The sequence below is a fragment of the Perca flavescens genome, chromosome 23 (genome assembly GCF_004354835.1).
Source record: "Perca flavescens isolate YP-PL-M2 chromosome 23, PFLA_1.0, whole genome shotgun sequence".
Classification (NCBI taxonomy): Eukaryota; Metazoa; Chordata; class Actinopteri; order Perciformes; family Percidae; genus Perca; species Perca flavescens.
The window spans coordinates 15,933,092-15,950,149 of NC_041353.1; the positions used below are offsets into that span (position 1 = coordinate 15,933,092).

The following is a 17,058-nucleotide window of genomic DNA, read 5'->3' on the forward strand; positions in this document are numbered from 1 at the left end:
GTCCTCCTCTCCAACTGTCCCCTGATTATATGAAACATTGTGACAGTAGGCACAGATGCTCTATTAATTTGGTCAGTACTTAATTACCACTGAGTAAATTAGCATGTATCAAGGTTTTTGCAAATATGAGTGGTATAGGCATTCATTATTTCAATTAAAAACACATTGGAAACTGACCTCAAAGTTGTAACCAGTATGAACAACTATTACCCAACTCTTCTTCAAACCTTCCATCTGCCTGCAGCAGGTCTTTTTGAAGCATTAGCCTGCAGTAAGAAAAAAAGGTGGTACTTACACAGGGACTATAACTGTAGGTGGCTCTTCCACCATTTCACAACGAGACATTGTTTGGTGATGATTTATGCGGGCTGCCATGAATATCGATGTCCTCTGTAGTGCTAATGATTCTGATGGGAGTGATGATGTATCTATGTAATCAGGTTGACGATGCTTTATAAAACCTTGCTTGTTAGGCACGCGCTCTCCCCCCTTTTTCTCCCCCAATCTCAACCCATCATTAATGTGACCACATGCATGTGAAGAACTCAGAAGTTCTTGCATTGATCGGCTGCATGCCCACTTCATAGAAGAAACAGACAAAGGGAGGCAGCAATCAATCAGTAGCCCAGGAAACCAATCATCTTTTTGAGAATGGGTCTTCCAATTAGTGGAAAAGCCCTCTGTGGTATAATATTTCCACATTCAATCCAGGTTGATTTCTTACTGTGGTCTATAAGACTTATGGATCCATATTTATTAGTATGCTGGTTTTCTTGGGATGAATCAATTAATCAACTTCCTCCTCTAAATTAACGTCATTTTTAACTGCATGTTGGAGACGCCTTGGGATTGATGGCTATGGAAATGGAGACAGTAGAGGCCAGGCAGAGCAGAAATGCACATATACAAATGGCTTTTGACTGGTTGCTATTTGACGAGCCGTACCAAATCTGCTGTGACATTCTGTCTGTACTTTTCAGGAAATACACAGCAATGCATGTTCAGAATGGTGATGTGCTGGGCAAATTCTGGCTCACTGATGAAATGTGGTGTGTATGAAAAATTCACCTGTCATCAGGAGTTACACCAAAGGTGATATGACAGGAAACAACCTACACCGCTGCAGCAAAATTGTTTAATTGATAAAGGCAGATCCATCTTTATTCTATCATGAAAGCAATCCCTGCTTTGTTATTGCAATTTATAGGTCATCAGTTTGCTCCAATAGCCAATAGCTGGCTATAAAGGCCTCCTAAAGCAAGCAATGGCATTAAACTTGGTGCTAGCAGCAAGGTTGTAAATGCATGTTGACATTTTACTTTTCATTTGAATGTAGCTGCCTGTAGCTACACTGGCTGACATAAGTTGAATTTTGTAACTTTAATAAGCTGATAATTCAAACATATAAAAGTGCCTGTAGCAGCTTGAACATTGTTTGCTTTCTGCAGCTCTTGCAGTGCTATATTATATGATTGTATCTTAGATAGAAAGGGAATTTAATATTTAATTGCAGCTTTAAAAGAGTGAGGAGAAAAAAAGCAGGCTGTTGTCTGAATATGACTTTTATAAATATGAGCTATTTGGAGAACGGTCAAATACCTTCCCACGTTCTCCAGGAAAGAGAGAGGTAGAAGACTAAATCAGCTGAGTTATACTATAAAATTTAAGCAGGCTTACAAATTTACATTTCCTATAATTCTTTTCATCTAAAAAAGGAAAATGACCTGCCAGCCACTGACGTAATGAATACTTTTTGTCAAAATGAAATAAATAAATAAATGCACTTTGAACTTGCACCTCCCACTGGTGGATTGCACCTGCAAATCTCAGGCCCCCTGACAATGATCCTCGCAAAATTAAAATGAATATGTAACCAGTAGGAACACCCATCTATAAGCCTTCACTGAGCATGCTTTAATATCTGCCTCAGAGCAGATGGCTTTTTTTGAATAGAACAAGGTGGTTTTAATATTTGAAATATTTGAAGATTCAGCGAGAAACATAATTCTTTTTTCCTCACTGCGGATTAAATGGTGACAGCTCACTGGTTCTTTTCATGTGGGATTTAAGTTAAATCCAGAGGGGTTTTCTCTAATATAGGTTGCTTTGAATATACAAAAAAAATAAATAAAAAAAAAAATACCCAAACTCAAAACGTGTGCCAGTGGAGGGAGAGTGTCAACGGCGAGAGGAGAGAGAGCGAGAGAAAATAACAAGATTGAGGAAATGCTTGATATTGGGACAGACAGCAGGAGAGATGAGTTTCTGGATAATATTCAGCTTACTCACTCAAGTATGATATTAAATGAGTTGTAAAAAAATATATAATAAAAATAGGAGCAACAATATGGCTAATATCCATGAGCTGCTTTAATCTCAAACAACATGTTTGGTCTGTGAACTCATTTAGTGGCTTCTTTGGCTGTCATGTTGTGTTCCTCCGTGCAAGCAGTCTGATGGAGACCGAAGCTGCTACACCTCAGAGTATAGTGTGTGTGTGTGAGATATTTTTTCTGTATGTGCGTACAGGTGAATTCTCAGCTCTGCCAGGCTTGTTTGCGCATCCGTTTTTTGCGGCTGTATTTGCAAAGAGACAGACTCAGTCTGACCTGAGCATTACCTGAGGAGCACAGAGCGTCATATTTTAACTCCCTTTGTCTTTGACAGATGGCTCAGCTCTAAAAGCCTCTGTCCATGGTGCTGAAGGCTGGCCTGATGTATGAGCGTTAGGCCCTGTTTGATAAATCCACCATGCCACTCTGCCTCTGACAGCCATTCATCATGCTTGGCTTTTTCATGTGAATGTTCTTTTTGCTGGATAATGCAAATAAAATGGGAGTGTAAAGCTTAGACTCGGCTCTGTCCCACCCTGCTTTGACTTTTCAGTACTGTACTTTATCTCTCTGTCATAGGGACGCTGTGTCCCTGTCTAAGCACAGGTAGCTGTAACACAGTGACTATATTCAGACCAGTTGAAGGACGAACATGTTCTTAATGAGGCGGCTAATGAGTTCTGTTCTTTTGTTGCTGTTTTTTTGTTTTTTTCCGTCTTCCCGTGTTTAGGACGACCGTCCAACCATTCAGCTGAAGTCTCCTGACTTTTCCCCCATCCCATGGTCTGACTCAAAAGACTCCATTTGTACTTCTTGGTCATTAGTGATATTTAGTTTTTACATGCTTGCAGTTGAAAGGTTACATGTAAAAGTCATTACACAGTTGATATTACCCCATGGTTGGATGACGGTGAAAATAATAGCAGTATAATACCATGCATATTGGTTTGAAATAAACTAAGTGCATTATGTCAAATATGACAAGAAAGCAAATGAGAAAAAGTAGGCAACTGTTTGTAAAAGGAACAATGACATTTATTTTTTTTCTTAGCACTTTTCTTAATAAGTCTGTTGTGCCCATTGATCACATATAGTACAGTTAATATAAAAATGGCTTTTTAACTTTACACCCAAAGCAACAACGAAATGTTTTTTTTAAAATATGTATGCTAAAAATACTGAGAAAGTATTTTCACTAAAAGTACCAGAGAATAGCTTGTGATTCTGCAATGATGACATGGCCATGTTTTGCTGTTTCTTCAGTTTCTTCTCTGTTTACCTCATGTAGTTCTGGTTGTAGGCACTTACCAGGGCATGACAGACCGCTTCGTGAGGAGACAACACATCAATCACCTCAGTTTTAATCAACCTGTTATTTGTTTTAGTCCAACGCAGTTTTTTCCTAGTCACCGTTGCAATGAGAACTACACAGCATAAACAGCCATTTGGCAAATGTCCTCTCAACATACTCATTTTGTAGCTGAATTTCATTAAGCTTAATGTGACGTTGTAATCAAAAGTAGTCTGCTCCTTGCCTTCATTTAAAACCTATTCAAACTGTTCAGATACAGAGGATTTGTCATTACATCAACATAATAGAATATATAACAATATTTCCATGAAAAATCAAGAATCCATTTTAAATAGAAAAGGGGGGTCTATATTTCATCAAAAGGCTTACACCATAGTCACTGTAATTTGTCTACTCTACTAAATCTCCTTTCCCATAATAGACAGGTGTTATTACTGTTTCTCTAACTCGTCTATGGATGTTTGACAAAGCACAGACGGTATTGCTTGGGACCACACGAACAGTTCCACAACTCAGAACACATTTAACAGTCAATTACAAGATAGTTGACCATCATCTTTACTTTCTTTACTCTGCCTGCATCTCTTTATGAATAGTACTGAAATATATTGTTTTGCAGTAAATGCCCCTTTCTGATGATGTTCGCTTGGTTTAATGGAACGATTACCAAAGCCACCATTTCAGCTGGGGTTGACACTGGGAGAGCATGTAGTCTATTTTAAACTGTTCCATCCCAGTCCGATAATAGTTTTGCCAGTGTATCTGAGCCAGGGACCAGCAATGGGTATGCCTTTCAAACAGTGTTATAGATTTGTCCACCCCTGCCCATGGCCTTGTCCATTCAGTGAAGTTGGTGTGTGGTGCTCTACAAAGCTGCGCTTCTTAAAAGGCATTGTCAGATACATTTATGACTGTGGCTTTCACTTTGACTCCACTTGGCAGTCCCTTACCCGAAACCCACAGCTTTGTAAAGAAAGGAGAGTGCGTACCGGTAGCTTCCACTTGTGTCAGCGAAGCTTTGGAGTCGCATTTCCTTATATCCCCATAAAGGTGGTGGTTCCTCAGAGACACATAAATAAGCAGACATGCCACTGAAATCACAGCCAAGAGCACACCGAAGACGGTGATTAGTGCTGCGTCCCATTTTTCTATGTCCTTGGCTGCCAGCTCTAATCCCTTAGTGGTGACATTGACACATTTGGTGTCATGGTTGTAGTGGATGCTGCCGACATCCACACAGACTTTGTACAGAGTGGCGGGGCTGAGATGTGTGAGGTTGTAGACCTGGACGTCAGAGGGAACTCTGGTGGTAAACGCCGTGGTGGGATGGTTAGCATCTGACCCTGTGTACCATTTAATGTTGGGAGCCAGGGTGCCACGGCTGGCCTTCCACGAAACCAGGATGGAGTTTGTCTCCACTGATTTGATCATGACATTCAGAGACCCATTTGCAGGTTGGGGAAAATATCCATTCACCTCTACTGAAACAGATTTAAGATCAGCTCCAACCAGATTATGGGCAACACAAGTGTAAACACCAGCTTCATTTTCTGTTATATCATAGATGTCAAAAGTTCCCTCTGGGTGCATGTAGAACTTGTCAGACACGGTGTTAGGCAGGACCCTGGTACCAGACGGGGTGATCCAGTAGATGTCTGGCTCTGGTTCAGCGAAGGCCCGACAATGGAGTGACACTGAGCTCCCATTCTGTGCTTTAATATGCCCAGGCATGCTTTCGGGAGAGATGAGTGGCAGACAAATCTCCATCATCTCCCTGAAGTGCACCTGTCGGACATGCTGGCCTTCGTACTCCGGGGGCTCCACACAGTACAGTGAATCAGGCTCCATGAAGCGAAGGTTGGTCTTGTTCATGTTCATCCAGCGGACTACGCAGTCACAGCGGATGGGGTTGCTGTGCATGCTAACCTCTCTGAGATTTGGGAGGGACTCGACAGTAATCCTGTGGAGGGCACTGAGCGCATTGCTATTTAGCATTAGGGTTTCCAGCCGTGGTAGTTTGTAGAAAGCATTAGGATGGATATAGGAGAGTTTAGGATTGTTGGTGGCTTCTATTTTGGTCAGCTCAGGAAGGTTATTGAGGGCAAAGCTGTCGATGGAAACTAGCTCTGGCATGCTATTAATCCCCAGTTCTTTCAGATGGAACATATCCACAAAGTCCCCTCTCTGTATCCTCGCAATTGGGTTTTTATTTAGGTCCAAGAACTTAAGATTTTTTGCATTTTTCAGGGCAGAATGAGGCACCTCAGGAAAAATATTATCATAGAACGAGATGCTCTCCAAGTTATCAAGACCAGCCAATGCATCGTCAGGAAGCTGAGACAGGTTCATTCTAGTGAGAACAAGACTGCGGAGATTACTGAGAGGTTTGAAGTTCATATCATCAATAGAAAGAATAGGATTCTCGCCTATCATCAGGATCTCGAGATTTGGCATGGGGTCGAACCACTCTCTTATAATGGCCTTCAGCCTGTTAGAATTGAGGTGGAGCCGCGCAAGATTGCTGAGACCCTGGAAAGCCATCGGGGAAATGGATGAGATGAGGTTGTGATTCATGTAGAGCTCCTGAAGGTTAGCCACCTCAGCAAGACATCGCTCAGGCAACTCTCGTATCCAATTTTCCTCCATGTGAAGGGACAGCAGCTGAGGAAGAGTCCCCAGGTGGACGTCACTGATAGAGGATAAGTTGTTTTGCGATAAATCAATCTCTGTGATGTTGGCCAGGTAATCCAAGGGTCTGTCAATCTTGGCAACATTGTTTGTTTGCAGTAATAGTACTTGTGTGCCCACCGGTAATTGTTCCGGTAGGCTAAAGAGTCCCAAGTCATTACAGTCAACTGTCTGCGCCTCCATGTACACCGAACTTGGAGAAAACCAGGGTCTAATCTCACATACACAGAGCTTTGGGCAATCGGGCCTCTCCTCTGTGGCCACAACAAAAGAGGCCATGGCCAAGCCGACAAAGAGACGATCCACGAATGACACGTCCTTCATATTGGACCGATTCCCTCCAGTAAGAAATTGGTCCTTGTAGATTAAGTGGTCTGAGCTGTTAACTTCACAAATAATGAATCATTTGCTGCAGCTGCTGAGGCGATTGACTCACTGCCCCTGCCACCGCCACCACCAACTGCAGCAGGGCTCCCTTTTTTTTTTTTTTTGTCTTGCTGTGTAGACGCCCTTGGATGTAATGAGCAATCACTCTATGTTGCCCGCGGGTGTCAGGGTCTGGGGCCAAGGCTGCAGTTCAGGCAGACCCGAGAATATGGGAGTGGGAAAAAAGAATGGACTGATATTATACCTCAAAGGACTTGTGTTAAGAACATTCATAGGTATCCATGAAAATTCTGCTCTTTCTTCAAAGATGGGTGTCCTCATTGATTGTCGTCACTAGCTTCCTGAGTCCACAGCCCAGTCCATTCCTACCTGTGTAAGACAGATAAGACAGAGAGGAGCAGTGTGAGTATTACATGATACTGGACATGGTCAGGGAATTTCCTAAGAGAAGGATTTGGGCATATTGACATTTGTTATAGGCACACTGATGCATGTTGACATTTGTACATCTCAATTCAAGATATAGAACCGTGGATTTATATCTGCTTGACCTTCTAGACTTCATTCTCGGGACGTACCGATGTGCCCCCACAATATGGCATTCAATACTGATGTCAGCAGTGCGAGTCTATTATTGGTTAAAGAGAAGGCTTTATTAAAATTCTTAAATGGCAGACATCCTAGGGCTTAAGCATTAGCCTTAGGGGCCAGCTGCTTAAAGACACTGGAATATCTTAGTCACTATGGCAACAAGTAAACGGGAAGCCATCAACACACACCACAGGGATGCAGTTAGGCCATACATGCAGACGAAGCATTTGACAGATGCAGTTTGCAGCTGTTTGTTAGATGCAGCAACCGACAGCCATGCAAATGAAAATGCATTAATGTGTTGACATAATCGGTGCTATCAACAAATCTGCACGCTAATAAGATGGAAAATACAGCTCATGCAGTAAATCAGTGGCCATATATTGCAAACCGCTATGTTAAGGTGTATACTGTACACACAAGGAAAAAAAAAATAATGAATTAATGATGGTCTTGGATACACATGTTTACAAATAACAATAATCTAAGATCAAAAAGAGATTATCACAAGGAATGTGTTAAATAACATTTAAAGACTTACTCAAAATAACACATTTAAAAAAAAATGTACACCTTACCGTGTCTAAAATGTCTCACTCATTCAATACTCTCAACACGGATGACTCGTCATCATTTTGCTTCATCACTTTTAGTGTGCAACAGTAATTTTCCCGTCTATCTAAAATAAAATAATAGGATACTCTGCAGAAAGTAGTTTACAAGGCATTGACTATTTCATTCTATTGGGGGACATTCTTGAGGGCACTATATTAGTGTATACATTTTCTACTCAGAATTTTGACACTCAAATAATAAAGATTAAGAGTGAAAGCTGAAAGCTATATATATTTTACACATTTGGTGTGGCAGAGGTGATGTAGTTATTCCAGTAACAAATATTAATTGAATTGTCCATAAATATCTTCATTCATTTATGAAATAATTTCAGAAAATAATCACATGACAAACAGAACTATGCTGCGTCCTCTTGCATGCGAGTCAGCCATCTCTTTTTTTTATGTAGTGTCTCTTTTACCATCACATTATTTTATGTCTTATTTCTCTTTCTATGGCAGAAACTGTACCATGTAATTTGTCGTTTGTAACTGCCTCTTACTGAACAGTTTGATGGTGCTTGTAATATTTCGGGCCCATAAGAGCGTGCGGCACATCATGGGAAAACGGTGCGAGAGACGGGATGAAATGGAAAGAATCAAGAGAAGAAGTGTGACAGCTGCTGGAAAGTGAGAACAAGAAAGGAGAGAATGGTTTCATTTCATCACCCTTGTCGTCTCCACCTCAGTGGCCACAAGGGAGATGTGGGGGGATATTTTTAAAAATTTAAATAAAGAAATCTGAAGGAAGCCGAAACGCTGCAGTTTGCATCATTGGCGAAGCCAAGACAAGGGGTCATTCCTCAACCTCTGTTGAACTGAGGAATGAACCAGATTCCAGCCAATGCTGGGGTGGGTAAGGAGAGAAGGCAAACATGGAGCTAGTGGAAGGAGAGAGAGAGAGGGGGCAGCATTATTTTTCAAAAGCACCTGGCACTTTAATAAGCTGCAACACCCAGAGCATTCTGATAAACAGGGTTTAGCTTCTCTCCCTCAGCACTGGCTCTTCATTGTGGGCTATGCAGTTGATCCGTGCCCTGGAAACACAGGCCAGAATCTGTAATTTAGCCGACAGTGTTTGGGTCTTACCTCTGCTAGCTCTTCCTTCTCTCTTTAGTAATCACAATTACCAGCAGTGTAATGTGGTCAGGTTAACTATTATTGCAAGGCTTTATTGTGCAAGCACTGCAGGTGGCTCTAAAGGGAGGTGTGTTATTTGTTTTACCGATGATGTTAATTGTGTGGACGTTTTTAGGCTATTGCTTCTGTTTTATGATCAGTATTTTCCGATAAAGGCTTTCCAGCATTCAAAAATGAACTCTATGAATGTGAAGTGTTTGTGTGGTTTTAGAAATAGCGCTGCCCTATTTTCACAACACATTAAATCAGGTTTTACTTCATCAGATTTTGGTATGCCTTGATGGTGGATATGAGGAGGAAATCAGTGATTATAAAGAGAGGTAGAAGGAGACAGATTGAGAAAGAGAATAATTATTGAATTAAGTTTAATGTTAATGTCTGTTGTCCCACATTGGTGAAAATCTAGGATGGGATTAGTAAGGATTTACAGGACCATTTGCAAGCTGGTGTGGCCAGCGAACGTAACATATTTCCCTGCTAACTAATGAGGATACAATTCTCATAATCCAACACTTGGTTCATGGAAATATAGATTTTAGGCCTGTGTGTACTGTTTTCCAAATGCCACCACTTCACTGGGACAGCAGAATTACAGTTACTGTTAAAGTTTGGAATGTTGGTATTGGGGCAGATTATTCTTTATTATTAATATATTTTTTTGTGTCTATAAAATGTTAAAACACACCAGACTCCTACCTGACCTATTAATGTTGTTGGTTTTGTCTGGCCAACAGTCCTAGACCCAAACATAATCTGTTTACTGTTATGGAAGACTAAGAAAGAAATTGAGTTTAAGCTTAACGATTAAGCGATTACCAAAGTTTGGGAGATCAATTTTCTAATGATCGACTAATCAGTTAACCAACAAATCGTTTTAGCTCTAGTTAGTATCGAATTATTATTCTAACCATTCATTTTGAGGTAAAATGGCCATTTCAAGCGTCACTTTAAGCGGAGACTGAAGCAGGAAGTCAGGACGTCTCCTCACATCCTCCAGCTCGCTCTGATGGCAACAGACTGAGCATCAATATATGGAGAAGTCATGTAATTTTTTTTTTATATATATTAATGCTGCTTTCTAATTTATATATACTATAAATATTGCATGTCTTTCACTGCCCCAGAAATAAAGTTTTAAATATTACAAATCAACGTAAATCGAGTTTAATTAACAGTCTCCTGGATGTCCGCTGAGGTCCCAGTGAAGGGCTGCCGAAGGGAAACATTGGGAGTCATTTGTAAGAAGAAGCTGAGTGAATCCGAGGTGACATCTTGGTGGCAATGTGTCTGATGTGGCAAATGTACGGAGTCTTCAGGCATGCTTGCTGTCTGAGCAAAATAGTGTTGAGTCAATGACTTAGTTATGTAATAAAACAGTTTGGAATAAAGACAATCGAGGCAAGACTGCTATGTAACACAACTAAGAAAATGTTTATACAATACATGCTTTCAGATTAGTTTAATGTTAATGACAAGTGTAACATCCTCAGAGCTCGTTGTAGTTAACCAAGATGTGTTAACACATCGGCAAATGTGAAAAGCTTTCAACGACAGAGCCTCAATTAAGAATGCTTGTTTGGCTGGAAAAATTGGGCTTGTTTAGGGTACAGAAACTCCATTTCTTAACACATATGAAGTTGAAATATTGTAGCAGACTGCATCATCTTAAAGCTACACCGTGTAAGAATGTCTCCCATCTAGCGGTGAAATTGTATATGGCAACCAACTGAATATTACTTTCTAGCCCCTCCCATTCCAAGCGCATAGTAACTCCTATGGTAGCCATATTATTCCAAGAAGTACGACTTCATCCGTGAGTGTTCCTTCCAGTGTAATAATAGTTTTACGTGTTTGTTATTTTGGTATTGGTATTAAATGTATTCTGAATGATTCTGAATGGCAGATCCTACTCTTACAAGAATACTTTGATTAGTTGGTGGAAGTAATTACACATGAATGAGCACATATTTGTGAAAGAACAAAGGGGTTTTTGCTAAGAATCAACTCAAAACATTACACAATGGAGCTTTAAGTGAACTGATCCTAATCATGCACAGGCAGTTGAACAGGTAAATTGGTATTGTACGTCTGCATTATGTGAAGGCCAGTGAAGAGTCTATATTCTTGGGGCCTTGCACCGTGACTGCTGTGAGACAACACACTTGTACTAACCTATTAGTAAGAAGTCCAGTCAAGCTACCCAGCCCCACACACACACACACACACACAGAGCTACGATGTAGAGCTAATTTTCCACAATCCTCTGCTCAGTTGCCGGTAATTGAAGTGGAGATGGAAGGGAGAAGGGAGAGAACCGATTGGAGGACAAAATGACTTGCTAGACAAGGAACTTGTCATGGTATTATTAGTGGTCTGTTAAGCTCTGGTAACCCTGAGAATGCTGTCATTGCAGGAAATAACTTTAGCAAGACCTCAAAGCAAAAGAATTAGCCAGTCAAAGATTGGGTAGAAAACATGTGAAAATGTTGTGGTGTATTGGGAATGAAGTGGCATTTGGCTACGCAAAGACTGATGAGGCTAACATGGCTGGGGCCAATAGAATTAAAAGGTGGATGCTTGTAATCTGTGCCTAGAAAAAGCCTTTGGAAATTGTGTGTTGCGAGATACATAATCAACAGCTGGTAATATAACCTAGAGGGCTTGGAATGGGATCTCCTGTAACTTAATGTCAAACTGCACTTACACATTAATTCTGAGCTTTGACCTTTGTCTGGGCAGCCAATGGAAGCCTTTTATAGGTCAGGCTAAGGTGTTCACTCGTGGAGCTAACACAAGTTCCCAGGTGTCAGAGGAAGGGGGGGGGGGGGGCAGCAATCATTCAAGCCATGGTCTCTAAAGCACCTCCATTACAGTAGCAGGCTGAAAGTCTGGCCCATGGGCTTTTCACATTCATCAGTGTTAATCCTGACTGTGAACATTAAAGCAAACAAGCTTCTTGTATCTGGCCTGTTCAGGACTGCCTTAACAGCAGGGTGCGAACTACGGGGGAGCTAGGGGGAGCTCGGCTCCCCTTAATAAGACATGGGCTCCCCTGAAAACGTGATTTGTGAAATTTTGGGGGGTCTCTAAAAATATTGACAATGTGTCATTTTGACGTGCAATTTCAGTTTTGTGTAATGTTATCATCGTGGATTATTATGTGTAAAACTGCAAAAATATCATTCATGCATGTTGGCGATTTGAACCTAATTCACTTCAATAGATAACTATACATGCAATTCTTGTTATGAGCATCAAGGCGTGGCGGCGCTGCGGTGCAAATTCAACTCATGTTGTATGTTAACTCAAAGATTCGTAGAAAAAATATAAACGTTGGAGGCCATTAATTGGCACGCAAAATCCTTGAAATCCATTCTGCAGTAAGCATCATATAGCCATGGCAAAAAGAAAACAAGGCAGTTTAATTAATTTTGGTTTTACTAAGAAATTGTGTGGCGATGACGTTAATAGCACGACTAATTCACCTGTTGCAAGCCCTGTTAGCACACCTCCCACCGGGATCACAACGCAAGAAGAAGCTGAAGAAATAATGTCCTCTCTGGCTGAAGATGATCCTAACCCCTGTTGCTCCTCTCTCTCCCGTTAAAATGGAACAGCCAGCAGTGGAGAGACTGGAAGAGTCCATATCCATGGCTGTTTAAGGATGGAAGCTTGGGTTGCATCACTAAGGTCTAATTGAACGGAGGAATTATGGTATTCTTCGGTAGCCTGAGTAACATTAACCGTCGTTCAAGTGAAATCTCAAAAACAACCTGATGCTTTGTTTATAGACTATTTGTGGCTGGCTGTTTGCTATTTGACCTATCTACTCCTGTCGATAAAGTATAATAGGGTAAATCCTGTAGTGCATACATTTAGCTGTTATGTATCTTTGCAACTTAGGCCACGGTATAGTTCGAACACTGCTTAACAGTGATGAATACAGCTGTTACACCAAAAATCAAAAAGGTTAAACCTGCAATAACTGATGTTTGACCTTTTTCAGTTAGTTAACTTGTTAGCATACTGTTTCATATTTACACATTCAGGAGATAAGGAGAACCATAAGCATTTATTCAAGTCTCCACTACCTCCTAAGAGAAGTATCTGGCTCTTTAGCTGCTAAATGCTCCACTGTGTTCACCAGCTAGTTACTAACTTTGCCTGTCTGCTGTTTGGTGCTGGGCAGGTGGGGTACAGTAGGTTTTTAGAGCTTTTTCGTTGAAAACAGCTGCCTGCTACGGCTACAAAAGACACTATAAGCTGAAATACACTTTAAAGTCTTCATAGGCCAACTTATACTAGAGTTTTTAGGACAATCCTGATATCAATATTTGGGAGTTTTAAAAAGATCTGATTGGCTTGTCCCTACAAGAATCTTTTTTTCAAATTATACAAAGTAATTTGTATTTACATTGCAGATTATAGCCACTTCAAAAAATATATCTGTACCCTAGGCCAATATCATCCAGATTTTCATGATGGTATTCAATCTGTTATTGAAGAAGAAAAAAAAGTGTTTTTGCATCACTATAAAGAGTTGGGAGCTTCTATATCTGTATATTTTTTGACATATTCCAACTAAGTAGCTGTTCAGAAATTACTGTCATTGCATCAACATTATAAACCGATATGTCTTTAGTCCTCGTTATTCACAGAATTCCCTCTTAATTAGCATGACATTTGGCATTACTGAAAAACCTGGAATCTCTCCTCATTAAATTGCTACACATTTAGTTTGGCTTTTTGTTGTAAGGTTCGGTAATGTTAAATTGACACACACGCACATACTTTTTGTTGAGTGGATTTTATGACACATGTGCCCAAAATGTACTTTTTGGAAACCATTTGCTCTCATCTGGAAATGGCACCAGACTAATCATGATATACTTAAATTAGGACGAGGCTACATTTAAGAGGTTCAGCCGCTGTCAAGGTGAAAAGCTTTTCCATTCAGATCTTGGCAACACCTCACACTTACTTTCCCACCGGGCCACCTCCATTAAACTAACACTGTGGCTCTTCCGGACAGTAATGGCACAAATACAGTTTGATTAGAGACCAGTGAGATATTACCACTTTAAATTAATGAGTGTGCACAGTAGGGGCAGAAAGCATTGGTCCTAGTGGCTCTGCGGTGCTAATTCAGACAAGCCTGTCTCAGGTTGGCCGGGCCGCCAAACAGCCGGGCAGAACTGTTTGGTTTATGCTGTTCATTGAAATGAGTTATAAATCCTCCCCCGTCGCTTCACAGGGTTTGGATGAGGTTTAGCGGAGCAGGGAAGTAAAGATGATTGCTTTGTTGCAGGTTGGGTGCTCATGAATGCCCTGTGTGGCGACAGGTTGACCTACAGTTTGTGTAAAAATGAAATCATTTGTTGTACAAAACACAAGTTCTGGGAGGGTTATGGCAGGCATGAAAAAGAAGGCATTTGTGAGATCTGAGCTGTGGAACAAGTCTAGCATATTGGCCCTTGGGGAGATGATTATGGGGCCTGCATGGTTTAAGTTGTAACAAGGCAGTATTGCATCTGATGAGAGGTGTTCATTACACTCACTGTGGTAAAACTGGTAGGAAGACATAAAGGTCAGACATAAGTGGAAAGTAGGGCACAGCCGAATTGCCTCCTCTTTCAGGAGAATAGCCTGTGCATTGTAGAAATGGTTCACTGGGAATTTTGATCCACTGGTAATAAGCCTCGCAAGGCTTTCTTCTTTAAGTCACCCCCTCTCTCTCAGGCTCCTCTTTCTTCTTCCTCCCTTTTTCTCATGATATTGCAACCCTCACATCTCGTTTTATAAACCTTGTCCTTTTCATCCTGCACTCTCCCATTTGTCTTCGCTCTTCAAACCCTTATAGTGAACATTTCTCCTTATGTTCCTGCACTTGCATCACGATCCACACAAGCCATGGACTATTTAGAAAGTAGGCATTTAATGTCGTCTCCCTGCATGTCTCAGCACCCCCTCTTGCTTCCTGGGCATCCTACTGTCTCATTCCATTGCTACCGGCCTAATTGCCTTCTCAAAACTCGTCACCCCTGCTGTGCCATATCTAGTCTATCTGCAGTACAGTCTGACTGTTTGTCTCAGTAGCTGCTATTATCTTGGTAATCCCTAAAGTCCACTGGATGTGGTTTGGTCCAGAGCCAATTGCATTCCACCCACTGCGTCATTGTCCACAAGACACGAGCGGTGATCCTGGTCTATTTCTTGCCAGAACAGTTTGCATTGTCACTTGAATGTAAATACTATAAAATTACATTTTCATTTACAACTGAAGTAAAAATATTATCCAAACATTTCATGTGATAGGCAGTGTGTCATTTATCACTGCACATACTGTGACATACTTTTTTTTTTTTTCACAGGCATTGACTGCAAAAATAATAAACTGAAAGGTTTAGTATTCTCTTATGATTTTGTAATATGAATAGAACCATTTAAAACCCATTGGATCATCGAAAATCTTTTTATTACAAGGCTAAAAAAAACAGGGCAGTTTTTCTTTTTGGAGATTTTCTTTTGGACAAGTATTTTTATTTCTGCTAATATCCTTCTCGCTATAAATACAAACCAGTTTTGTTGTTGCTAAGCTTTTTATAGAGCTTGTATTTCTCTTTCTGTGGTTAATAGTTTCTTATAATTTGAAAGCAAATGAACAAAAGTGAGAGAAGATGGTGGACACTTGACCCACAGTGGACACAGCCATGACACAACTAACCCTCTTCCGATAGACATTCTGGGTAAGTCCCTTAGTGGGTGGGTGCCTCTGAAAGGCTCTACTGTCCCTCCCTCTGTCCTTCCCCTCATTGATTTACTATTACACTTTCTCTAAGGTAAGGGAGAGTCCATTAAAGGGAACCTTCTATGCAGTGTGTATGCATAATGAAGCTTAATGTATGTTATCTGTGTGTGTTTGTGTGTGTGTGTGCGTATGGGAGCGGATGGAAACCTTTCCCCTTACATCTGCACTTGTATGGCCATGAATCAGCGGCAAGTCAACTGTTAATGTAAAATCAATGTTCCAAATTAACCACAGGAACATAGACTCTGGTTTTTCAGCCCTTTTCTGGACAAGACATGCCCTTGGGCTGAGTGAGGGAGAACACAAATGCTGCACTATCCAACGCTACAGCACACCCACCTGCTCTCATGCACACAGGAGCATGCACAAATACATAGAAAGATATATGCATTTGCAGACACAAGCACATGTAACTTTGCCGACAGTGTACTCGCAGAGAACATAAAAAAGCACACATTCCCAAGCTCATTCGCATAATGCATGCATAACACATCACAAAGTAAAAGAGCACAGCTAGGTCCCCCTGTCTAATTCGCATAGTGCTGCATCTATTAAAATTAAGCCAAGGTATCCAGCTTAAGGCTGCCGCTGATAAGGTCAAAGGCATAGCGAACATTCCAACACTCATTTCTCCCCCAACATAATCGCACTCACTCTTGACAAAAATCTGCATAATGTTCCATGTATTGCTGCTAGCCAGAATGAAAGAGAGAGGTGTGAGGAGGGGGGGCAGCCAGGGACTGGCAGGGGGAATGGAGCCAGCGGCATATCCCTCAAAGTCAGAGCCAAATTGAATCTGCAGGTGCAAATGTGGCATGTGTGCTGCCTCTAAGATGCGCAGCTATCTATATTTATATGAATAATATATGGCTGGTCAAGGGGCCACAAGCCTGCAGGGAATAAGTTTCTACGGCAGACAGAATCAATCATTATATGCCACTGAAATGCATTTATCGCTGGCTTGGACCTCTTTATTATGATTTCATGGGGTTTGATATGGGCTTTCTTTTTCTGTTTTCATTCTCTGCTACTCTTCCTCAGCTAAAATAGATGAAATATATGGCACCATGGCTTTGTGTCTATTCAAAGGATTGGCAGCACAATGACTGGCTGATTTGGAGACAGTAATCACTTTATATATATGTGTGTGTGTGTGTGTGTGTGTGTGTGTGTGTGTGTGTGTGT

The 17,058-nt window shown here is 41.0% G+C and overlaps 1 protein-coding gene across 1 annotated transcript; it reads right to left on the reverse strand.

Annotated features, from left to right (window-relative positions):
- Positions 1–4,527: 4,527 nt before the first annotated feature.
- lrrn3b (leucine rich repeat neuronal 3b) lies at positions 4,528–6,797 on the reverse strand. The gene has a single exon (XM_028571308.1). It carries the CDS (start codon positions 6,655–6,657, stop codon positions 4,528–4,530), a length of 2,130 nt encoding a protein of 709 aa, XP_028427109.1. The 5' UTR covers positions 6,658–6,797.
- Between the last annotated feature and the right edge of the window lie 10,261 nt (positions 6,798–17,058).